This window comes from Equus przewalskii, chromosome 22 (assembly GCF_037783145.1).
Source record: "Equus przewalskii isolate Varuska chromosome 22, EquPr2, whole genome shotgun sequence".
NCBI classification, from domain to species: domain Eukaryota; kingdom Metazoa; phylum Chordata; class Mammalia; order Perissodactyla; family Equidae; genus Equus; species Equus przewalskii.
In genome coordinates this window covers 6077465-6104446 of record NC_091852.1, presented here as the reverse complement: position 1 = coordinate 6104446, position 26982 = coordinate 6077465, and the positions used below count along the sequence as shown (strand labels likewise).

Below are 26982 nucleotides of genomic sequence, written 5' to 3'. Positions count from 1 at the left end.
CATTACCTGGACTCTGCATGAACACTATTTAGCTATATATAATAACATACAGGCTTTTATTGGTTTCAATTTTAAACTTCAATCTCTTAAAATTCATCTTCCACTCTCTCAGAAGGTGAGCTAGCCAAACATACATACAGAAAAATTGTAAGAGGCATGCATGAGCTTGCAAACCTAATTTAGATTTATTACTTCTATGGGAGAACACACCAAAATTTGGTGATAGAATGGTAATAGTGATTATTAACTGTGTGAAGACATTTGCATACTTCATCTCATTTGAGCCTCACAAGACTATAGGCTATAAATCATCACCCCCACTTTGCCAATAAGAAAACTGGGGCTCAAAGAAATTAGACAATTGCCAAGGACACATGCCCTAACATGACCACTTCGATGCCCAAAGGTCCCTCTGTGACACTGGATCAGACTTATCCACTTCCAAATGACCATTTGTTCCATTATTAGTACTGGGTCACCAGTCAGTGAACAACCTTATTAAGGAGTTGAAAATTGAATGTCTAATTACTATAATTCACAGTAAGAGTTAAAGGCATTTTAGCAGATTAATTTCTTAAATCTCTGGAATGCGGGGGGGAGGAAGGATTGCTTTTTGTTTTGTTTTGTTTTATTCGTTTTTGGCATGTGCATGACGGTTTGGGAGGGAGAAGCTGGTCAGGAGGTACCTTCTTGGTGCTCTTCAGCTGCATTTCTGCCCCATCACAGAAAGACAGGAGTCAGGAACTTATTCTCCCCTCTGAAAGTTTGTGAACTGCAAGGAGAAAGCCAAAACAGAAACATTTAATACACTTCTTTTCCATCCGCCTTCCACCTTCTACTCCTACTTCCCCTCGCTCAACTCAGAGCTAAATGTTAAAAATTTTAAAGCTCTTGAGTAAACTGCTTGATAACGTTTAGTGATGCTCATAATGTAAAATTACCAGGGTCAATCTGTCAATTTGTATTTCCCAGAAATGTAACCTAACAAAAATATCTTAGCCCTCTGGTTCTTTTCCACAAAAAGAAAAAAAAAAGGTTAAATAAATTTGGGCTTATGCAGTTCTGCTTCATTTCATCAGCATTGAGGTCCCATAAGACTGACATAAAGAACCAGGCCATCATGGAAAATTAATAATGTCAAATACATATTTAAAGCTGACTTATATTGAGCCCTTTAAAATGCACTGAGTCTGCTGCCCTGAATCTCAAAGCTACAATGAATACCAACAGCATGAATTCACAAATATATAAAGGAAGATACCAAATTTATTGAATTTACTTATGGGATTATCACCTGTCTTTTACTCCTAATTGTTAGAGACTGTTCTAAAAACTTGGTGTCCTATTTTTCATACCAATGTTTGAGAAATATTTCAGACCATAATCAAGGAAGACAATTCACAAAAGAAGAAATACAAATTATCAGATCAGCAAAGACTTTTTTTTAATGACAATAACTTGTATAAGTATTTGAGAGATTGAGAAGTCACAAACACTTAAATATTCCAAGTAGGAATATAAAATGAAAGAAATTTTTTAAAAAAAGGAACAGTAGCTACCACTGAGTGCTTACCATGTGTTAAGCACTATGCTAACTGCTTTAAGCAATATGTTTTCACACTATCTCCATTTTATGGATGCTCAAAAAGGTTAAGTAATATGCCCAAGGACGTGAAGCTAGTAAAAAAAGCAGAACTAGAGGGCAATTTGGCAACAAGTATCAAATGTCTTTAAAATTTGTATATTTTTAGAGCCAGCAATTCTCCTTGAAGCTTTTCATAAAGAAATAATTTGAGAAATGTGAAATTACATTTGTACAATGATGTCCACTGTAATATTATTTATGAAAAGGAGAAGTGGAAACAACGTAAAGGTCCAACAACAGCCAAAAGGCTAGTTTCAATGTATTGTGTATTGATGCAATGGAATACTATATAGCTATTTAAAATGATGGTACAACTCTATACTTATTGAAGTAGAAAGTTAGTCCCATGTTAAGTGGGAAAAGCAAAATATAGAGTAGCGTATACAGTATAGCTTTCATGGAAAATAGCATAGGTATAAAAAAGGCAAGAAGAATAATACTCAAAAATGTTAACTCATTATATCTTGTGGTGTGATTTTGAGTGATTTTCTCTTTACTCACATACATTTTTAAATATTTCTACAACAAAAACGAACTACCTATGTAAACATTTGTTTAAAAGATCATAAGAGAACTCTAATACACTGCTCATAGGAATGTAAAACAATACTATCACTTTGGAAAACTCTTCAAGCATTTCTTTTAAAAATAAGCATATAGCAACAAAATGATCCTACCATTCTTTTTTTTTCTTTTTTTCTTTTTTGAGGAAGATTAGCCCTGAGCTAACTGCTGCCAATCCTCCTCTTTTCACTGAGGAAGACTGGCCCTGAGCTAACATCCATGCCCATCCTCCTCTACTTTATATGTGGGATGCCTACCACAGCATGGCGTGCCAAGCGGTGCCATGTCCGCACCTGGGATCCGAACCAGCAAACCCTGGGCCACCGAAGTGGAATATATGTACTTAACCGCTGTGCCACCGGGCTGCCCAATCCTGCTATTCTATTCCTAGGTGTGTACCCAAGAGAAATGGACGTGTATGTTTACACAGAGTTGTGACAAATGTTCAAAGTAGCTTTTATTAACAATAGCCAAAAACTGAAAACAATTCACATATCCATCAACAGGTGAATAAACAAAATGTAGTACATCCATACAATGGAACACTACTCAGTAACAAAAAGAAACGAAACGTTGATAAATGCCTGGATACACAACATAGATAAACCTCAAAATCATCATGCTGAGTAAAGGAAGCCAGACACAAAAGAGTACACATTATATGATACCATTTATATAGATGTAAGAGAATGCAAACTAATTTATAGTGACAAAAAATAGATCGGTGATTGCCTGAGGCCAGGAGCAGGAGGGATAGACTACAGAGAGGCATGAGGAAATTTGGAGCGGAGTGTGATGATGAAAATGTTCTGTATCTTGATTATGGTTGTGGTTTCACAGGTACATATAATTATCAAAATTCATCAAATTGTACCCTTTAAATGAATGCAGCTTATTGTACATACATTATACTTCAATGAAGTTAAATTTTTAAAAAGCTTACAGAAGCTTAAGTCTTAAATATATATATGCATATATATATGTTTATTATAATAATTTTTTCCTAAACTCTTTATACAGGAATTCCAGGTCATCAAATTGGTTTTAAACTTAATAATAATCACAACAATTTCAGGTAACATTTGTAATATTCCAGGAACTATCTCATCAAAATCCCAATGATATTTTTGCAGAGAGAGAAAAATTCATCCTAAAATTCATGTGGAACCTCAATGAACCCCAAATAACCAAACAATCTTGAAAAAGAATAACAAAGTAGGAGGTTTCATACTTCCTGATTATTCCAAATTATTACCAAAGCTACAGTAATCAAAATACTGTGATACTGGCAGAAAGATACACATGTAGAACAATGGAATAGAATAGAGAGCCCAGGGGCTGGCCCACTGGCACAGCAGTTAAGTTCACACGTTCCACTCTGGCAGCCCAGGGTTCGCCGGTTCAGATCCCGGGTGCGGACATGGCACCGCATGGCAAGCCATGCTGTGGCAGGCATCCCACATATAAAGTAGAGGAGGATGGGCATGGATGTTAGCTCAGGACCAGTCTTCCTCAGCAAGAAGAGGGGGATTGGCAGCAGATGTTAGCTCAGGGCTAATCTTCCTAAAAAAAAAGAATAGAGAGCCCAGAAACAAATACTGGCATATATGGTCAAATGATTTTTGACTAGAGTGCCAAGACCAGTCAACACCATTCCTACAAATGGTATTGGGAAAACTGGATATCCATACGCGAACAAATGTAAGTTGGACCCTTATACACCATATATATCATATGTAAAAATTAACTCAAAATAGATCAAAAACCTAAATGTAAAACTCTTAGAAGAAAACATAGGTGAAAAGCTTCATGACATTGGATTTGGAGTTCAAAACTGATTTCTAAAATATGACACCAAAAGCTCAGGCAACAAAAGAAAAAATACATTGGACTACAACAAACTTAAAAACTTTTGAGCATTGGGCCTGGCCCCGTGGCCGAGTAGTTAAGTTTGTGCGCTCCGCTGCAGGTGGCCCAGTGTTTCGCTGGTTTGAATCCTGGGCGCGGACATGGCCCTGCTCATCAAACCACGCTGAGACAGCATCCCACATACCACAACTAGAAGGACCCACAACGAAGAATATATAACTATGTACTGGGGGGCTTTGGGGTGAAAAAGGAAAAAATAAAATCTTTAAAAAAAAAAAACTTTTGAGCATCAAAAGATACAATCAACAAAGTGAAAAAGCAACACACTGAATGGGAGAAAATATTTGCAAATCATATATCTGATAAGAGATTAATATCCAGAATATATTAAGAACTCCAACAACTCACCAACAACAATTAAAAAATTAAAAAATAGGCAAAGAACTTGAACAGACATTTCTCCAACAAAGAAAATATACAAATGGCCAACACACACGTGAAAAGATGCTCAACATCGCTCATCATCCCAGGTCAAAAGAAATACCCAACTGTTCCCATTTATTATTAGTTAGGTTCAGAACTTAATAGCAATAATTTGTGTGGTGTCCAACAGGTGACACTGTGTCTCTCTCAAAAACGTAAAATATCCTGACCCTGTAAGTTCACTGGAATGCTTACAGAACCTCAGCAAACAGTTTGGAAACCACAGATATAGTTAATCATTAAGAATAGGGAAAGGGGGCTGCCCCCATGGCATAGTGGTTAAGTTTGGCATGCTCTGCTTCAGTGGCCCAGGTTCACAGGTTCAGATCCCAGGCACGGACCTACACCACTCATCAGCCATGCTGTGGCAGGAACCCACATAAAAACTGGAGGAAGATTGCCACATATGTGAGCTCAGGGTTAATCTCCCTCAAGCAAAAAAAAAAGAGGAAGATTGGCAACAGATGTTAGCTCAGGGCTAATCTTCAAAAAAAAAACATAAATTAAGAATAGGGAAGAAATGTAAAGTAAGGTTGAATGTAACAACTCAAACTAAATTATATTCAAGGTTTCAGATTTGTCTAAAAACTGTGAGGATTTTAGAGGCTGTAGTCACAGTTTTAATAGTGCTGCTATAAATATGGGGTATCTTCTCTAAATATACGGGAAATCTTCTCACTATAACATTAAATTGTATTGCTCAGTCTTTGGCTATGCCTTCCAAGTCTTAAACTGAAATATTCTATTTTCTTCGTCAAAATGCATCAAAACTGTGTTTGATTCAGATTTCAATTCTACAAGACATAGGTTGACCTAGTATTAAATGCACTCATGATTTTAGTTTATAATTTAAATTTAAATTTAGTTTATAATTTAAATTCAAAAGTCCATAGGCTATAGTTGCAGTTGTGAGCAGAAATAATATGTGTCACTTCTGGGCAGAGTTAATTAAGAAATAGGCCTGCCTTCACCACCCTTTCTTACTCTGCTGGCTGAATGCAGAGAACTCTGAAGTCCTAAAGGATGGCAGAGCCACAATATGGAAGAAGCCCAGGTCTCTGAATGAGTTCTAGAACAGCCACCTGCTGACGAGGAATATTCACACTGTACTGTTATATCAGCAAGAAATATACTTCTATTTTGTTAAGCCACTGAAATTTTTGGGTTGGTTTCTTACAGCAATTAATGCAACCCAACTAAGGCTCATTCCTGACATAATTGAGAATACTTTTCAAGTTTTACAATTAAGTATGACACTTGCTAAAGGTCCTCTGATAGATACATCCTTTTCATCATCTTGAGTAAATTCCATCTATTCCTAGATTGCTAAGAGATTTTATAAATAGTGTATATGTTTACTGAATGACATTTTTTTCAAGAACTGTGAAGGGTCTGAGATTTTACCCTACTTGCAATGGAATACTGCTCAGCAATCAAAAGGAATGAACTACTGATACACACCACAACATGGATAAATTTCAAAATTATTATGTTCAGTAAAAGCAGTCACACAAAAGAGTGTATCAGTACTTCTTTCCTTTTTATTGACAAACAGTATTCCATTTTATAGATATACCATATGTTGTCTATCCATTCATCAGTTAATGGACATTTGAGTTGCTTCCATTTTTTGGCTATTATGAATAATGCTTCTATAAACATTCATGTACTTTGATGTATAAATCATACACACTGTCTGATTCCATTTATATGAAGTTCAAGAACAGGCAAAACTAATATACAGAGATAGAAGTCAGAAGAGTGGTACCTAGCAGAAGGCAACTGGTGTTTACTGAAAAAAGGCATAAAAAAGCCTTCAGGGGTGATGAAAATGTCACGTCTTCATCTGGGTGGAGGTCACAAAGGTGTAGATGTGTAAAAAGTCATCTAACAATGAGATACCGCTTCACACGTAGTAGAATCACTAAGAAATGGAAACCTCCAATGTATATTGCTGGTGGAAATGTGAAATGTTGGAACCAGTTTGGAAAATAGTTTGGCAATGCCTCAAAATGTTAAACCCAGAGCTACCATGCAATTCTCCTAGGTATCTACCCAAGAGAAATACAAATATATGTCCACACAAATGTTCGTGGCAGCATGATTCATAACAACCAAAAAGTGGAAGCAGCCTAAATATCCATCAACTAATGAATGGATAAACAAAACGTGGTATATACACAAAATGGAACACGATTTGGCAACAAAAAGGAATAAAGTGATGATACTTGCTACAACATGGATGAACCTCAAAAACATTATGCTAAATGACAGAAGCCAGTCACAAAAGACTGCATCTTGTAAGATTCCATTTATATGAAAGGTCCAAGATAGATAAATATATAAAGATAGGAATTAGATTAGTGGTTGCCAAGGCCTGGCAGGGACAGGGGACAAGGAGAATGGGGAATGACTGCTAACAGGTACAAGGTTTCTTTTTGGGGTGATGAAAATCTTCTAAAATTAGAATAGGGTAATAGTTGCAAAATCTGTAAATAGAACAAAAACCATTGAATTGTACACGTTAAACAGGTAAATTTCATGATGTATTAATTATATCTCAATAAAGCTGGGCTTTTTGTCATCAAGCAATATATTTTAAGTTTGTGTATTCAACCATATGTAAACTATAAATCAATAAAGCACTAAACAAAAGGCATATTAAGAACTGCTAAAAATAAAATAAGAAGGGCTGGATAATAGAATCCGAATTTAACGGAAGGGTAAGATCTTTGAGATCACGTGCTCCAGCCTCTTCACTGCATAAATGAGGAAACTGAGGTTCTGAGAATCATGACTTGCTCCTTCTCAATGGCAAAAACTGAATAGAAAATCAAGCAGTTACCTTAATGGTCAGCTGCCAGGATATACACTGACTATTCAAAACCAGGTTTCGGGCCAGCCTGGTGGCACAGCAGTTAAGTGCGAGCGTCCCGCTTCAGGGGCCTGGGGTTTGCTGGTTCAGATCCCAGGTGCGGACATGGCACCACTTGGCACGCCATGCTGTGGTAGGCGTCCCACATATAAAGTAGAGGAAGATGGGCACGGATGTTAGCTCAGGGCCAGTCTTCCTCAACAAAAAGAGGAGGACTGGCGGCAGCAGCTAGCTCAGGGCTAATCTTCCTCAAAAAAAAAAAAACAAAACCAGGTTTCTAGTATTTAATATATAGACTACTATATTCAAACACACAGGTTCTAGCTAGAGTTTATACAACAGTATTTGCTGGAAAGTGTTAACCAGGTCCCAGCATGGCCATCTGATACATTCTGTTTTATAGAAGTCCTTTATGAATAAACCTTCAGATATAGTTTACACACAGTGACTTCCCTCCAAAGCGTACTGTATGGAAAGGGGAGGGGAGGGTGGAAGGAAACCTTTACAGTGGAGAAAGTCAACAGTCTCTCAGCCAGATGATCGAAGTGAACACGAACAGTGATGAGTCACACTGATAGGATGTATCCTTAATATGATGCGATGAAAACGGCACTTTACCTCTGTGGTCTTCCTCCCAAACACCCATAAGCCTAATATAATCATGAGAAAAACATCACGAAAATTCCAATAGAGGGGCATCCTACAAAATACTTCACTGGTACTCAAAACTATCAAAGCCATCAAAAACAAGGAAAGTCTGAGAAAGTGTCAACACCAAGAAAAGAGGAAACATGATAACTAGATATAATGTGGTATCCTGGAAGAGAAAAGACATTAGATAAAGCTGAAGAAATCTGAATAAAATATGAACTTTAGTTAATAAAAATATGATGATATTGGCTCATTAGTGGTAACAAATGCAGCATACTAAAAATGTAAGATGTTAATAATAAGGTAAACTGGGTGTAGGATATGTAAGAACTCTCTGTACTATCTTCTCAATTTTTCTGTAAATCTAAAATGTCTATTAAAAAAAAAAGAGGTATCTAGGAAAAGGGAAGATTCAAAAGTTTTAATACTGTGCCTAAGAAGTTGGAGGAACTTAAGGATAAAATAAAGGTGGGAAATTCCTCCCAAAATGGAAAGGCAATTAATCTCCTCCCAAAAATTGTCTGCAGAAAGATTGGTAATCCCAATACACTACACATAACTACGAATGCAATGACAATACTTAAATAGTTGTAATAATGGGATCACTGCTTAATGATTTTTTTTTTAAAGATTTTATTTTTTCCTTTTTCTCCCCAAAGCCCCCCAGTACATAGTGGTATATTCTTCTTTGTGGGTCCTTCTAGTTGTGGCATGTGGGACGCTGCCTCAGTGTGGCCTGATGAGCAGGGCCATGTCCGCGCCCAGGATTTGAACCAACGAAACACTGGGCCACCTGCAGCAGAGCGCGCGAACTTAACCATTTGGCCACGGGGCCAGCCCCTGATTTTTAAATTTTATAATAAGCTTATAGAGAAAACAGATGTCATAAATCTGATTAACAGAATGCAAATGTTGTCAGTCTGATAATGTTAAAGTAAAAGTATAGCTACCCAAAGCTGAGAGGTGGAACGAGGAGATAAGAGGAAGGGGAAGTCATGAGTGCTAATAAGCCTGCTTTGTAATGAGTAGTTAGGAGAAATGGCCTATAGTTGAAATAAGAAATCAAGGTGTAAGTTCATCATTTCATGCTTTGATGATAATGAAGGGGTTCAGAACATGCCACCCCAAAATATGCTGCTTTGGCATATTGATTATTTTGAGCTAAAGGCAGAAACGGCAGATTGAGAAATGGCAGATGCAGGAAGGGCTCCCTAAACTCCCCCTTTCTATCTAAAAGCAGGTCATAAAATTTCCCATGAGAAAGCTGCCTTCCTGGTACCAGGAGCAGAACATCCTTGTCACCAGAGACTGGGAGTCAACACTGAAATGGACCCTTACAAACAAACCTACTAAAATAACCCTTATCTTCCATTAGTTTCCCTCTTATATTTCCTAGTTTCTGTCCCACAATTTACTGCCACTGACCCAAGTATCTGTCTTGTCACATATCTACAATTTACCATTCTTTGTTTAAAAAGGTAGATAAGCTTTGGGCCTAACAGCTTCTTTGGGTCTTCATTTTCCTTTTGAAGACTTTTGTGTACACATAAAAACATTAAACAAAATTTGTATGCTTTTCTCCTGTTAATCTGTCTTATGTCAGTTTAATTCTTAGGCCTAGCGATAGAACCTAGGAGGGTAGAAGTTTTTCCTCCCTTACAATAACCAATAGAGAAACTAAAAAGAGTGATATAATTACACAGAGAAGAGGGTGAGAAGAGAGATGAGAGGCAACCTAACACTTTATCAGAACTGGAATTTAATAGATGTCTAAAAAATGGCAATTCTCATATTACTTAGAGAGTAGGGAAAATTAGATACACTAAAAGCAGAGTTTAGGAGTTAGGGAGTAGAATGGTGGTGTGGGTGGGAAAGAGTAAAAAAACATTTGGTGCTTTTCATTATAGGTCTTTCTATACTATGTAATTTTATAATTATGTTTATGTATTACTTGATGAAAGGTTTGTTAATGTTCTAAAAAGCTTTTAACATAATATTCTTGGGAAAGCACTTAGCACAGTGCCTCACATTCATCAAGGAGCTTACAGCCTGGGCAAAGATTCTTGGATCCATGTGTGGCACAAAATCTTCAAAGCCCACCTACTTCCAGGTTGGGACAATAGAGTGTGCTTTTAACCAGAAGACAGCGAGGGATCTCCAAATATTCTGCTCAAAGTAAGATCTCAGGACCTTTGCATGATCCTGGTAGCTGTAATGAGAGAACTCCAGTAATGACTGAGATTTCGTTTCCACCAGCCTGTGCTCCAGCACCAGCAACACAATTTGTGGGGCTCAGTGAAAAATGAAAATGTAGGAGGCAAAAATGCTGTTCACAATGCAGGGAAAAAATACTGTTAAAGGTACTAGAATATAAAGCTGTTTCCTTTCTTCTGCAGATTCTCTCAACTTGTCATGGTATTTTATATTTGCTTTTTAATGTCATTCTAAGTAAATAAAAAGTAAAATTCTAATTATTAGCATGCATGTTACTGATAATGAACCTCTTAATCTCAAATTCCTGTGCCTGATGCACGGTAAGCCAATCACTGAAACATCAGCGAGCTTGAAGATGGAGAAAGGTTTATTCAAGTTGGCCAAAATGAGAAGGTAGGATAGTTCTCTCAAATCTTCCTTCACAAGAGAAGAAAGCAGGGGATTTTATAGAGCTAAGGGGCTTGGCAGGAAGAGTTTTGGAGAAACCAAGGAGTAATTGGCATTTCTTACACTGCAGACAAGCCCTTGGGCAATCTGACTTGTGGGCGTCAGTGGCAGCTGAGAGCTGGTTATCTGGTGATTGTAACTTCCTTGAAGACATTCTTTTTCTTCTGCAAAACAAATTCATAAATCCTTGTGACCCTTGAGTCACCCCTCAGGTTAAACAAGAAAACCCGAAAGTTGACAGGATTAACTTCTTTTCATCTATGGCTGTGCTGGGAACAAGGTGGGAGGATAATCATGTTCTTATTGAATATTTACAGTAACCCTCAGGTACCAAGCTTCATTACCTTTCATCTTTATATTATGCAATGCCAGTTTTAAATGCAAATATGAGAACATTTAACTCATATTCTCAAAATGATGATTTTGGAATCATCAAAATTACATAATTCTGATTTTATAGCTCATACATGTATATGTATTTTGTTCTTACCAGAACAGTGGAAACACTGTGCAAAACTAAGTCAACTGTTATTTCATTTCTTAATATACACACATTCTACCAATACTTACCTTTAGCTTACTGATGAGCAAGAAGGAACTGAAGGAAAAAAGAACTATGGGTTGCACTATCTTTCCCTCTCCTTCTATGTCATCATTTTCAGGGTAGGTAGTTGGCTAGAACAGGGAAGTAACACAGGTAAGAAAGGATATGATGGGGTTCCTTGGTAGTTTGTGTTTCTTAACATGCCATTGCCTTCTGTCTGCAAAGGAAGTTTTAGTTAAAAAAAAAAAAAGCATGATCTCTACAACTGTCAGCCACCCCAGCCCAGCCTTTATCCAGTGGTAGACCTAACACTCTCACTTTGTACTCCTTTGACATGTGCTGAATTCTAATGCATTGTGTGTCCACTAGAATTCTGTAATCAAGGGGCATCTCAAAATCTACATGCCAACTGAGCAGCAAGGAAAAGTGTCAGATACACATATTGTGTTTATCTCCTCTGCTCAGGTGCATGCTCTACAGTCCCATTGGACTTCACTTACAAAACACATGCCCAAAGATAAAATTATCAAGAATTTCAAGACAGCAACAGCAGAGCACTGAAGCCCTACTAGGAAAGTGGCCCTGTTAGATGACAGAGGTCGCACACCCATGAAGCTGGCTTTGCTGCGCTTGGAGTCTAATTTAATTTGATTTCAAGAAAACAAAGAAACATGACATTTCTCACACATTCAAGTATGTGGAGTAAGATTCATACCTACAACAGGGAAGGGTTTTGTCCAAAATTATATTAATACAAGACTAGAATTTGGTTCTCTTAAAATGACAAATTGTCTTGAGTACTGGGTTTGCTTTACCTATAATCTGCCCAGAGAACAGAGATTCTGTACCATAAACTGACTTTGGCATGCCCTTAATTATATTTTTTAAAAGTCTTAAAGAGCTACATTTCCTTATAATTATATTATCTTATTCTTTGTTTAAAATATTGTACTGTCACTTTGATTACTGCTTTGACTATCTCCCTGACTATACTGGAATGTCCCTGAGATGAAGAATTTGTTATACCCAGCTGCTAGTACAGGAAATGCTCAACAAATATTAAATATTTAAGTGAGTGAATGAGTGAGGAAATAAGGTTGCAGGATAATTTAATGAGACATTAATAGGTTTTTTATGTTGTAGAACAACAGAAAATAAGCATTTTGCTTTGTTCTCTGGATTTTTCCTCTTTTAGATCCCATGAGTAGTGTTGACACAAAATAGCTGATAACCACTCTATAGATAAGAGAGATAAGGTGAGTTTTACTTGAGCCAGGGTGAGGACTATAACTTGGGAAGGCAGTTTCCACGAAGGAAGAAAGCGTTCCAGAGAACCATGGTTTTCAGTACAGTCTTATCCCTTTCTAGAAAAAGAACCCAGGATACATATTCATCAAAGTTTCAAAGAGGTATTCAGTTACAAATTAGTGGGTCAACATGACCCTGATGCTGGGAAAGGGACTAATGCATTGTGTGTCCACTAGAATTCTATAATCAAGGGGCATCTCAAAAGCTACAAGCCAACAGGACAGCAAGGAAAAGTTACTTGGGCATTTCTTTTAATAGGGGTGTTACTGACACTGGTGTAGGAGGGGAAGTATGCATTCTTGTCTTAAGAGAGTGTGTTCTTTAACAGTTAGGGCAGGTGTACAATGTATGTTTGACAGGCCATAAGTCAGGCTTCTTTAGTTCAAGCCAAATCAGTTTTGAACCAGAATAGTTACCCTATATACCTCAAGATGTGAAAATCTCTTTTCAGTAGCCAGGAAAGTCTTCCTCCACCTCAACTTCCCTTCCTAGTTTTTGTTAAGAGTGTACCTGGAGTCACAGGAATTAGAGTAGAGGGAGGCAGAGAGGAGAAAAATGATAAATTTGGAAAGGGAAGGAGAATTTCCCAAGACTGGAAAGCAGATAGTGGGGTATGGGACCTGAATAATGAGACCCATGTCCCTCTCCCTGCCAGTGCCCTAGTAGGTGACAGGACTCAAAGAGGAATGACTGATTGGTGTACCTAGGAAAGTTGGACTTGACAGTGGGGCTCAAGAACCTAAAGAAACCAGAGTAGAGGGAGCCAAACAGCCTTATGGCCAACCTATGAGGAAACTGAAAAGAAGCAAGTGTTTGCAAATTCTGGTGAGAACAAAAAACCATTACACTATCCTTCATCTTTCTGCACCATTTATATTCACTAGGCTATTGCTGGAACTTCTATCCTTGGCAAACTTGGATGTATCCTGCATGGCAGCCAAGGAATCATTTGGGCTTACACCATAAAGATATCAGCAGTAAACTGTGGACCAGAGACTAGTGGGGCCTCACCAAATGTTCAGCTCTTTCCAAAGCCCTCTGGAAACTTCACGTGAATTTGAGAAATGGGAACCCAACTATTATCTGTAGTTGAGTTTTCTACCAGCCTAAGAAGGATGGAGGCTTAAAGTCAAATTAATGATGTAGGGGGAAATGAGTGCTGCAACAGAAAACTATGTCTTGTGTAGAGAACTCTCCTCCTGGTTATCTGATTCTGATCCTAAGGGATTATAGTTTTGTAAATTGTAGACAACTGATAGCAATGCAAAACAATTGCCTATAGACATGCAAGTTCTGTCTTAGCTGACAGAGGTTCAGTTGAGTTCCTATCCCCACTGTGGAAAGACCAGTTTTGGCTTCATTTGTACATTAATGTCGACATTCTTTTAATCCATATAAATTTGTGCTTTTTATCCTTTTCCTTTGAACTAGTTATATTTGCCTGGTTCCTTCATTGCTTAAGTTAAATAAAATCTATGTGTTCAATTTTAGATCTGTATGAGAGCCTGATTTTACCCTTTTTTAAAATTGTCTTTTCAAAGAAAATAATAAACATAGGACTTGTTGTATATGTTGTATATCTGAGTTTACAAAATAAGATTCATATCCACAACAAATACGTAACAAAATAAGCCCTAGAAAGAGCTAATTGAAAATAACTTAAGGTAGTCAACACCAGGGAATAGAATCACAGGTTATCCTAATTCTTTTACCTCATTTGGATACAGTTTAGTCTGTATTCTACTTCAATTTCTTCTCTGAGCTGCAATTCATCTTGGCAATAAACTGATATTATACTTCATATTCATTAGCTAATTGAAATGTATTGCTCAGGACCAAAGTCAATAATCTATTATTGAAGATAATCTATTATCGAAGGACAGGTCTATACCAACAACTCTGAATGAAGCATATGTAACATAGAATATTTAAAATTCTGTGTCTATCTCTCCCTACTACCTCCATGCTACTTGGTACCATCACATTCACTGATGAAGAACAGACTGGCAAGGGACAAGAAGAGGAACATAAAATTTGTTAGAAAACTTATTACCTGAGCATCCTTGATCAAGAGATAATGGTGGCTTTGGGTTAAAACGGTTCCAATGTTGATGGAGAGAAGTAAATTTACTGGAGATATCTTCTGGAGGTAATACTGAGAGAATATCATCTATTATCAAACCACTAGCATAGGTATACAGATAATAGCTATTCTTCACTCCCCTCCTCCCTTCAAAAATTTTAATAGCTATTCTTAACCACATGTATTAGTCAGAGCTAGTCAAGAAAACAGCTCACAGCAGTTAGTTCAACAGAAGGAATTTAATACGGAGAACTAGTTACAAAGGAGTTGAAAATGCTGAAAAGCCTAAGAAGGAATTGTAAGGCAATCCACCGATGAGTAACAGCAGGAAGCTGCTAACACCCTGGGGCCAGAGGGATCAAAACAGGCGGTTATAACCTAACTGAAATCAATTGGCAAGGGGAGAGTGTTAATTTTCTATTGTTGTGTAACAAATTAACACAAATTTAGTGGCTTAAAACAATACACATCTATTATTCCACAATTTCTGTGGGTGAGGAATCAGGCACAGATTAGCTGAGTCCTATACTTAGGGTCACAAGGCTGCAATCAAGTACTGGCCAGGGCTTATGTCTCATCTAAGGCTGGACTAGGGAAGGACTCTTTTGCTATAAAAGACATGATTGAAACATCTGGCAAAACTGGAATGAAGTCTGAGTTAGACGGTAGGAACATAATAATTATATTTCCTGATTTTGATGGTGCTATTCTAATTGTGCACATAATAACTCTTTATAGGAAATACTTGCTAAACTATTTGGGGGTGATATGGCATAAGTTTGTATAGATACTTATAAATTTTAGAATCCATATGAATTTTAGAATCAGCTTGATTTACACCAAAATGTCATGTTGAGAATTTGATTGATATTGCATTGAATTCATAGATCAGTTTGGGGAGAAGTGACATCTTTAAAATACTGAGTATTCCAATCTATGAACCAAATTTACTTAGATCTTCTTTTGTGCGTTTCAGCATTTTGTAGTTTTTAGTGTACAAATCTTGTACATCTTTCATTATACTTATAATTCCAAAATATCTTATTTTTTCATGCTATTCTAAGTAGTAGTTTTTTATTTGTTGCTGCTATATAGAAACACAACTGTTTTTTATATTGTCCTATATACAGCAACCTTGCCAAGTACATTTAGTACTTCTAATAGTTAATAGATTTTGAATTTTCTACATACACAACTATGTCATTGGCAAATAAGGAGGTTTATTTCTTCCTCTCTGACACGTTTTTTTTCTTTGCCTTATTACTATGGCTAGAACCTTCATAACATTGTTGAATAGAAGTCATAATAGCAGACATTTTCATCTTATTCCCCATCTCATGTATGATATTTGCTGTACATTTTATGTAGATTCTCTTTATTAGAATAAGAAAGTTCCATCGTATTACTAGTTTCGTGAGTTTTATTATGAATATATAAATTTTATCAAGTGCTTATTCTGTATCTATTGGAATGGCCTTATAGTTTTTATCTCTTAATGTGGTGAATTACATTGATTGGTTGAACTATCCTTGCATTCTGGAAATAAACCCCATTTTGTTATGATGTATTCTCCCTTTTATATCTTTTAGATTTAATTTGTTAATATAGCATTTAGGATTAATTTATATTTTGAAATTATATTCATGAGAGGATTGGTGTGTATATTCTTTCTTTTAATCTTCTATGCATGTTCAAAGTTATGTCAGCCTAGTAAAAAATGTTGGGAAATGTCCTCTCATTGTCTAGTCTCTGGAAGAACTTATGTAGAGTGGTGTTATCCTCAAAATTTGGAAGAATTCAGTGGGGATGCCATCTAGGCCTAGAATTTGTGAGAAGGTTTTAAATAACAGATTCACTTTTTATTTCACATACCGTAAAATTCACCCTTTTAAAGTGTAAAATTGAGTGGTTCTTAGTATACCCATATAGTGCAACCATCATACTATCAAATTCCAGAACATTTAAATCATCCCCAAAAGAAACCCCATATCCATCACCAGCCACTCACTGAACAGCCTCCCTCCTGCCCCTGGAAACTACTAATTACTTTCTGTCTCTATAGATTTAACTATTATGGGTATCTCATATAAGTGGGATGATAAATAATGTGGTCATTTGTGTTGCTTCTTTCACTTAGAACAATGTTGTTCAAGGTTCATCCACGTTGTTGCATGTATCAGCACTTCATTCCTTTTTATGGGTAATATTCCATTGTATATATTACCATATTTTGTTTATCCACTCATTAGTTGATGGACATTTGGGTTGTTTCTATTTTTTGGCTGTTATGAATAATGCTGCTATGAGCATTCACGTACAAGTTTTTGTGTGAGCATATGCTTTCAATTCTCTTGGCTAAGAATGGAATAGTTAAGTCATATGGTAACTCTGTTTAACTTTTTGAAGAACTGCCAGACTGTTTTCCAAAGTGGCTGTACCATTTTATAGTCCCATTAACAACATATTTCTCCATATTCTTGCCAGTAACTATCATTGTCTTTTCAATTATAGCTATCCTAGTGGGTATGAAGTAGTATCTCATTGTGGTTTTAATTTGCATTTTCCTAATGACTAATGATGTTGAGCACTATTTCATGTATTTATTGGCCATTAGTATATCTTTTTTGGAGAAATATCTATTCAAATACTTTGCCCATTTTTAAACTAGGTTATTTGTCTTTTTATTATTGAGTTTCAGAATTCTTTATATATTCTAGATATTAGTCTCTTTTCAGATATATGATTTGCAAAGACAGTCTCCCATTCTGAGGGTTGTCCTTGCACTTTCTTGATCTTGACAGCATCTTTTGAAGCACAAGTTTTTAAAATTTTGAAGCGCAATTTATCTATTTTTTCTTTGGTTGCTTGGACTTTATGTGTCCTATCTAAGAAACCACTGCCTTAATCAAGGTCACAAATATTTACAATTATGTTTTCTTCTAGAGGTTTACTTATAGCTCTTACATTTGGGTATTTGATCTATTTTGAGTGAATCTTTGTATAGTGTGAGGTACGGGTTCAACTTCATTCTTTTGTATGTGGCTATGCAGTTGTCCCAATACTATTTATTGAAAAGACTATTATTTCCCCTTGTCAAAAACAAATTCAACTACTTTAATATGGAACTACTCAGATTTTCTTTTCTCTTATATTTGTAGTTTCTCAGGTATTTGATCATTTCAACTAAATTTTTAAATGCATCAGCATGAAATTATTCATAATGTCCTCTTAAAAGGTTGTTAATGCATGTAGAAACAGTGAGTGATTTCTCCATTTCATTTCTGGCATTTATTTGTGCCTTCTCACTTCTTTATTTGTCTTGCTAGGAGTTTTAGTCTTCTCAAAGAAGCAACTTTTAGCTTTGTAAATCCTATTATGTTAGCTTTCTATTCCAATAAATTAAGCGCTTTATTTTTTCTTCCTCCTTCTTTGTGCTTAATTTGCCATTTTTATAACTGTGAGATAAATGCTCCACTCATGGACTTTTAGCCTTTCTTTTCTATTAAATGAAAGATGTAAAGTCTCCTCTAAGCACAGTTTTATTTACATCTCATGAATTTTGATGCTTTATTTTTATTATAAAATACTTTCCAATTTTCATTGTGGTTTCTTCCTTAACCCAAGGTTACTTTGGAGTCTGTTTTGTAGTTTCTAAACACATGAAATTTTCTAACCTTTTTTTTTTCTAGCTTATTTTAATTATGGTTAGAGAATACACTCTGTATGCTTACAATTCTTTGAATCTTGTTTAGACATGCTTTCTAGTACAGCATGATCAATTTTTGTAAATGTGCCACATGCACATGAAAAAACGTGTATTACGCATTTGTTGAGTACAGTAGCCTATATACATGGCGATTAGGTCAGCTGTATTTTCTACATCCCTACCAACTTTTTTTTGATTACTAAGTATGTAATCTTCCTCTATGATTGTGGATTTCTCTATTTCTCCTTGTAGTTCTGATAAATTTAGAAGGACATATTGAATTCAATAAATTTAGAATTGCTAAACCTTCCTAGTGAATTAGTCCTTTGATTATTATCATTGTCTCTCTTTACTACTAGTCTTTTGTTTGAAATTCAGTTTGATATTAACATAGCCACAGCAGCTTTCTTTTGGTTAGTGTCCGTATATCTTTTTACATCTTTCACTTTTCACCCTTCTGTATCCTTGCATTTTATGTCTCTCTCATTTATAATTGGATTGTTATCTGACAATGTTTGTCTTTTATTGGAGGATTTCGCCTATTTACATTTAATGCAATTTCCTATCCATTTGGCTTTAAACTTACTGACGCACTGTTTTTCCTGTATGCCACTTTTTTTGTTTTCTCTTTCTTGCTTTATTTTGGGTCAAGTACTGTTTTTTTTTTATTCTATTTTATTCCATAAGCATATAGTAATATACTTTTACAAGTCTTTTAGTAGTAGTTACTCTAAATATTACAACATGCAACTCTGAATATTCAAGTCTAAAATAAAAACTACAGCTTAACATTTCCTCAGACATAAAGGATCTTAAAATACTTTTCCATTTATCTCCCTCCCAACTTAAATGCTATTGTTTTCACGTACTTTAGTCCTGTTTTCTTAAATCGTCAAGACATTATTTTTGTTTTAAAATCACCATTCATTTAACCCACATATTTATCCTTTTCGTTGTTCATTTGTTCTTGCACCTCCAAGCTCCCATCTGGTATCATTCTCCTTCTGCTCAGACAACATAATTTTTGTGGTTTGTTAGGGAAAAAAAATTCTCATTTTGTGTGTGAAGATTTTCTTTTTTTAAAAAAAAAAAGATTTGCACCTGGGGGCTGGCCCCGTGGCTGAATCCCACGCGCTCCGCTGCAGGCAGCCCAGTGTTTCGTTGGTTTGAATCCTGGGCGCCAACATGGCACTGCTCATCAAACCACGCTGAGGCAGCATCCCACATGCCACAACTAGAAGGACCCACAACGAAGAAAATACAACTATGTACTGGGGGGCTTTGGGGAGAAAAAGGAAAAAAAATAAAATCTCTAAAAAAATAAAAAAGATTTGCACCTGAGCTAACAACTGTTGCAAATCTTCTTTCTTCTTTTTCTGCTTTACCTTCCCAAACCTCCCCCCCACCCCGTACACAGTTGTATATCTTAGTTTCAGGTCCTTCTAGTTGTGGGATGTGGGATGCCGCCTCAGTGTGGTCTGACCAGCGGTGGCATGTCCACGCCCAGGATCCGAACCCTGGGCTGCCACAGCAGAGCACGTGAACTTAACCACTCGGCCACAGAGCCAGCCCCTGAAGGTTTTCTTAATTTTACCTATTGCACCTTATTTAGGACATTTTGCTTTGTATAGGATTCTAGGTTGGCAGTTATTTTCTTCCATCACTTTGAAAATGCCATTCTGTTTTCTCATTCCCACTGTTTTTATTAAGTAGTTGATTGCCACATTTTTGGTCCTTTGAAATATGCCTTCTTTCTTTCACTGCTCTAGATTTTTTAAGTTTTCAGTGGTATTGGTAATATTTGCATAAGTATGATTTTCTCTTAATATATTTTGCTTGAGGTTTGTGGGACCTCTGAAACCTGTAGCTTGATGATTTTCATAAATTTTAGAAATTTCTTAAGCATTAACGCCAAATATTCTCTATTTCTTCTCTAAAACTACAGTCACATTAATGTTAGCCCTTCTCTGTTACATGGTTTTCAGGTTCTTTTCCATCCTTTTGTCTCTATACATCTTTCTGCACTTTTTCTTCTGGCCAAACTTAATTATTTCTTCAGCTGTTTTCCATCTGGTGTTAAACTCATTCACTGAATTCTTAATTTTAGTTATTCTTTATTTTTAGTTTTTTAAATTCCTAATTCCCTACTGAAATTTTCAACCCTTTTGTTTTTTCTCTTGAGCATCTTACATAGGTAATTTTACATCTATGCATGTCTTGAGCGTTTCATGTAGTGCCTGCTAACTCCAGAAGTGTGGACACTTACCCACCCAGTCATAAGCAGTGCTGGACCAGAGCAGAAGGCAATACAGGAAAGATTTACAGAATGGAGGAGCAAAGAACATGTACTCTCTGAAAGTAGATTCATTCCTAAGAGGAAGAGAAAGCTCATCTCATTATACCCATTTTTCCTTCCCATTTGCTTCTGCCAGGTACCCTTAGGATCATTTTTTTTTTTTTCCTGAGGAAGATTAGCCCTGAGCTAACTCTGCCAATCCTCCTTTTTTTGCTGAGGAAGACTGGCCCTGAGCTAAGCATCCGTGCCCATCTTCCCCTACTTTATATGTGGGACGCCTACCACAGCACGGCTTGCCATGTGGTGCCATGTCTGCACCCAGGATCTGAACCGATGAACCCCAGGCTGCCGAAGTGGAACATGTGCACTTAACTGCTGTGCCACCGGGCTAGCTCCACTTTTAGGATCATTTTTATGTTAAAATATCAATTGGAGATTATCATGCAGGTAACTTAAGTGACCACTTAGCCCCACATAAGAGCAGACCTATGGCTACAAATTCTCAGGGAAAACGTGCCCCCCGCCGCCAACTAGAATCTAGGCCAACTCAGCCAAGTTTTCATGTAGACTCCCTTTGCTATCAGGCAGATTTTTCTAATCTACCCCTTCACTGTAGAGGATAGCTCTCTGAGGTGCTATGTATGCAGAGGTTTCAGGGCTTTAAGTATCATGCTATTGTAACAGATTATAAGAAATCACTAAAGGATATGAAGTAAGGAAATAAAGATGATCAGATTTGATGATTCATTTATAATATCAATAAACACTTACTGGAATTAAAGGTAAATCACTCAGCCATAACCTCAAGCAGCTTATATTCCATTAGAGCAATGGTTCTCATCCAAGGGCAGTTTTGTCCCACAGGGACTATTTTGCTATGTCTGGAAAGGTTTTGGTTGTCACAACTGGAAGGATGCTACTGGCATCTAATGGGTAGAGGCCAAGGATGCTGCTCAATGTCCTACAATGCACAGGACAGCTCCCTACAACAAAGAATTATTCTGCCCAAAATGTAGCAGTAGAGTAAGAATTAGAGAAGCAAATAAATACAACAAAACATACATATTAGTTTGTATAGTGTACAAGAGGGCATGAAAGTGGGCGATGGAATTCATGGAACACTTCAATAGGCACCTTAAACTTAAGCTAAGTTGGAAATATGAATGAATTTAGGAGGCAGGTGGATCACTATGAGCTTAAATATGAAAGCATGAGGTGTATTCTCTTACATGTTTGGGGAACCACAAATAATTTGGTATGACTAAAACTTAGAGGCAGATTAGGTAGGTGGAGAATAATGGGAAAAGATGAGGCTGAAAAGGAAGGCAAGAGCCAGATCACAAAAGGACTGACAGACTAGATGAAGAGCTTGGACTTCACTCCGTATGTAGGGGGTAGGAGAAAGATGATATGAAAACTTAACCAAGAGAAAACAAGAAATTTATTCTAGAAAGATCATTCAGGTAGAATTCTGGGAAAAGACTTGAGGGCAAAATAAGGAACAGACTAATTAGTAAACCTACTGGAATAATCCAGGCCAGAGAAGACCAGAGCCAGAATCACAGCACTAATTTAGAAGGATGGACTGATAAGGCAAAGTACTATACCCAGTCGTTAGTGACCGAATATGAAGAGAAAATAAGGTCTCATCTCACCTTTCAAGCACTACTTACAGAGATAGAGTATAGGAAGAGAATATTTAGAAGAAAGATAATGCTATCTCATTTAGATCTCTTGTAATAAAACAGCTATGCAAGTATATAGATTTTACTATTAGAGCATTTGGCAGCAAAATCTGCGTCGTGCCTTGAACTCTATCATCCTTCAACCAACAATGGCAAAAGATTTTTAAAATATTTTTCTACTACATGTCTTTTTTTTTTTTTTTTCTGCTTTTTCTCCCCAAATCCCCCCAGTACATAGTTGTATATTTTAGTTATGCATCCTTCTAGTTGTGGCAAGTGGGCTGCTGCCACAACATGGCCTGATGAGCGGTGCCATGTCCGTGCCCAGGATCCGAACCAGCAAAACCCTGGGCCACCGAAGCAGAGCACATGAACTTAACCACTAGGCCATGAGGCCGGCCCCTGTATCATATTTTTATATAGGTATTTATCTTACTCCCAGGTATTTTTCTATTACATTAACTAAAACAAAACACAATGTCTTCATTTTATTATTTAAGCATTTGTTGAATGTTTTAAAATTCAAGACAGTATAATGTTTTATTTTTTATGCTTTTTATTTTTGGCTGAGGAAGATTCACTCTGAGCTAACATCCACGGCCAATCTTCCTCTTTTTGTATGTGAGCCACCACCCCAGCAGGGCCACTGACAGACAAGTGGTGTAGGTCACACCTGGGAACCAAAATTGGGCCGCCAAAGCAGAGTGTGCCAAATTTAACCACTAGGCCACCAGGGCAGGACCCTAATTTAAATTTTTTTAGAGACAAAAGATTATTAAAAACAACTTTACCTTTCAAACGTGACTTTTTGACAGCAAAGTAGAACTGTGGTAACAGTCTCCCTTAAAAAATAAAATAAGCACTTACAATAAAACTAAAGGGAGGCTTACCTATAGAGCTAATTCAGAAAAGGGGAAAACATCTAAAGAAATGGGTAAATACCTTATTTAATCCAAAAAAATTAAATACTTATTGGATCTTATTAATGAAGCTTTCAATATGCTATTTAAAATAAATTATCCTTGAAAATAAAGTTTCAATTACATTGAATGTAATCTCTGAAATGGTATCTAGTTAACGTAATATTTGCCTTAAAAATACCAGACAAATATTTACAACCAATAAAATAAAAACTAACAAAATAATCTGCATCTGAAAGCCTGATATTCTGATCCACTGGATTTACATTTTCCTAAGTATAATAATATAAACAAATCTTTTTGGGTACTCAACATATTAAAAGTACAACTACCTATTTATAGTCGTTAACTTTCAACAATATGACTCATCAGTAAACAAGATAGTACTTTAGCAATCATCTTATGTGAAATGACAAGTGGAAAACAAATTTCCCAGTAACAATGAGGCACCAAATTCTTTCATCTAAGTTACCATAAAAAATTAATTTATTAAAAAACCTAAACAAATATGATTAAACACTTTTAAATCAAACTGAAATAAGCTATGAAAAGAAGTTTACAAAAGAAAGTTTCGCAAATAAAAGGATAAATTTAAGTCTAAATATTTCCTCTTTTATTGTTTTCTAATACTATTTTGTAAATTATTTATTCAATCGCTTCTTTAGGTTCTCAAGGTGTTCCATATTAACATCTTGTAATGCCAGTACCATTGCTTTAGACAAGGAGGGATTAAATGAAATAGTCATTAGACAGCACAAATCTATTAGATCTCTCTGGCATTTCTGCAAACCTTCCAGGAACTTTTGGTACTGAAGAGGATCTTTTTTTAACTTTTTCATTTCTGGTACTGAATACCCTATCAGACTAGTAAGTATTTCATCTACAAAATCTACATCTAGATATGCTGTACCATCAGAAATCTTTGCTGTTATACTCCAAATACCACCAGAAGCTGAGAGATTTCCAGTTAAGGTTACAATAAATGCTTTGACTTTCACTGTTATAACTTCCTTTGGTTTGCTGGCCATTAGAACAGACAAATAGATAAAAGGTGGAGAATACAAATCCATGGTGATGGAAAGATTAGTGCTATTCTCTGATGATCTTAAAGAATGAGTCTGTAAATGGCGATCATTTTCATCAGAAATTTGTGAACTCCTTTTTGGTACATAAGTGACCAGCTCTCCATTTAATATTTTATTATTTAAGGAATGTCCATCTGAATTGCTGATGCTTTGCTTTACTTTATCATCTATCTCTGAGTTCTTATCTTTATTTGTAAAATCTTGGGGTAGGGCTACATTACGTTGAACTGAAAAAACACTACTGTTTTGGTCTCTAGCAGATGGACAAATAAAAGACTTGTCTTCATTGGTCATTTGTTCAGATGAATTTTTTTCATTCCAATTATTGTTTCCATTTTTGCAAATCAAAGAAAAATTATCCAGAGTTTTAGATTTATGTGAAAATCTCTCTATAGTTTCATCCATGGTTCTGTCCAAAGTCAATGGCTGCAATTCTTTAGTCTCCATTTGTTCTTTCTGGACAGTTTCTTCCAAAAGCAAGGCCTCCTCCAAAGAAAAGTCATCTAATTCCCCATCAGAGAAATGCATAGATTGATTTGGTGATTTCTCCTTTGGTCTTGGAGAAATAACAAGTCCTGGTTCAAAACTTGATTGTCTTATGGGAACAGTATTTGAGGAACTACCTGTGCTGAAACATATTCTTTCTAAGGAGGTGTCATTATTTGCTGCAAGCTCATCACTTTCATCAAGACTTGCCAGGAGTTCTTCATCAGAAGGTCCTAAAGCAGGATCTAGAACATCTGTAATTCTGGGGATGCTTTGGTTAGAATTATTTGGTATAGCTGAAGCTACAGGATCAGGTTCCCCAATTAATCTTGCAAGTAGTTTTTCTTGGGCATATTCCTCTAAAAGAGAATCTACTTCTCCCCCTAACACCTTCACATTTTCTGGTTTCAATAAGAGAACACCAAGACGGAAAGAAATGTTCCCATGAATCAAAATTTTTGTACCTGGAGGAAGATCACTATAAAGAGCTGGAATAGACTGATATTCCATTCCCTGCATTTGTACAACCCCATCAGTTAGCTGTAGCATCAACATTCGTGAAGGCTTTGCTTCCCAAGGTTTTTGGGTTACTTGTGTTTCAGCTGTAATTAGATCATTTGTTGTATTCTTGCCTCTTAACTTTTGTATCTGGGAATATGCAGGTTGACCTACATCAACCAATGAATTAATCTGCAGAGCAAAAAATCCATTCAGTTCTCCTTTTGGAACTTCTAAAATGCCATCAGGCAAAAGAGGATGCTCCAAATCTCTCAGATCCGTAAGAAGCCATTGCTCAAACACTTGTTTATTCACTTGTGCCTGACTCAAATTAACATTATCATTTTCTTCTTGGATCCAGTTAATACAAGCTTCCAGCCACCTTAGAGGTACTTTAACATGCCATGTAGCTAAAAGCCAGGTTTCAACTCTTAAAGCAATACTAGTTATATTCATTTCTTTTAAATAAAAAAAAATCATGCATGTATTACCTGAAAAGAAAAAAAAAATGATAATTCAGCACATTTAAGTATAGTTTCTCTGTCTATAATACATAAACAGGCATAACCACATCCTTTCAATTTTTCTCTCTTCAGCATCTTAAAATTCTTTGACTTTCCACATGGCCAAAATCCAAATATCACAAGTAACTAGATGGTATAATGAGAAAAAAACAAAAGGTTTAAGAGAGAGATACCTAAGTCTGAAAGCTAGCTCCGTCAAATTACAAGCTCTGTAATATAAATTTCTTAACTTCTCTAATCCAGTTTTTTTCACGTATAAAATATCAATACCATCATCTATCCTACAAGGTTGTTGTGAGGATTATATAATTAACATTTGTAAAGTATAATGTCAGAACTATGAAAGACACACAGTAAACAATAATTATTATATTAATAATCAGATACTAATTATTTAAAATTTAGTTAAGAAAATATTCACCAGGTGCTTTTCATATCTATAACATACTCTCTTAAAATTTATACCATTGTGTTTTTTGGACATTTGGCACTTAAACACGTGGTCTAAGAATAAAATTATAATAACAATAGATTCTGAGCTGATGTAAAGCATCTTATTGTTTGGCTAAATAATTCTCGACAGTCGTATCAGGTAAATATACTACTTCTGATTTTCTCAGTACGATAAAACAGCAGCAAAACACTAAAGACTAATTAATGTTGTCTTCACAACAGGGTATTTTTTCCTTCTACAGATGAAGATATGTAAGAATTAGAATTTACAAAAGTTTTAATATGTCCATAACAAACTTACCATTTGGAACAGGCACATAGGGTACGATGACAGGATTTGGAACTGTTTGTTCAGTGGAATGTTTGTAACCTCTACTGCTCAGAAATGGCCCTGGAAGCTAAGACAAGAAGCAGTAAGGGTTTTAAGACGAAGCTGCAGAAAGAATCACTGGCCTACTTTCCTGAGTGAAAGAGTTTGATACTATGGTTTTTGGGGTTCCTGTTATCAATCAGAGTAGAGTGGAGATAAAACAGAATAAAAACACAAGGTTTGAAGTAAGATAAATAGAAGCAAGTGACCATGAGAAATTTACACACTCTCTCTAAGCTTGTTTCCTTGTCTACATACTTACTTCATGGGGCTACT

At 36.1% G+C, this 26982-nt stretch overlaps 1 protein-coding gene across 8 annotated transcripts in view; it reads right to left on the bottom strand.

Annotated features, from left to right (window-relative positions):
- RMI1 (RecQ mediated genome instability 1) overlaps positions 1–26982 on the bottom strand; it is an 89838-nt gene that overhangs the window by 46565 nt on the left and 16291 nt on the right. For 5 of the 8 annotated variants that reach the window (XM_070590800.1, XM_070590798.1, XM_070590801.1 and 2 more), the window contains exons 3-4: positions 26638–26734; positions 23755–25850 (exon numbers count right to left, since the gene is read on the bottom strand). In XM_070590800.1, coding sequence (XP_070446901.1) covers positions 23932–25839 — 1908 coding nt within the window. In that variant the 5' untranslated portion in view covers positions 25840–25850; positions 26638–26734 and the 3' untranslated portion in view covers positions 23755–23931. Of the gene's footprint in view, positions 1–686; positions 773–23161; positions 23213–23754; positions 25851–26637; positions 26735–26982 lie in introns of those variants that run through there. The other 3 variants (XR_011531816.1, XR_011531817.1, XR_011531818.1) reach the window with 2 other exon arrangements.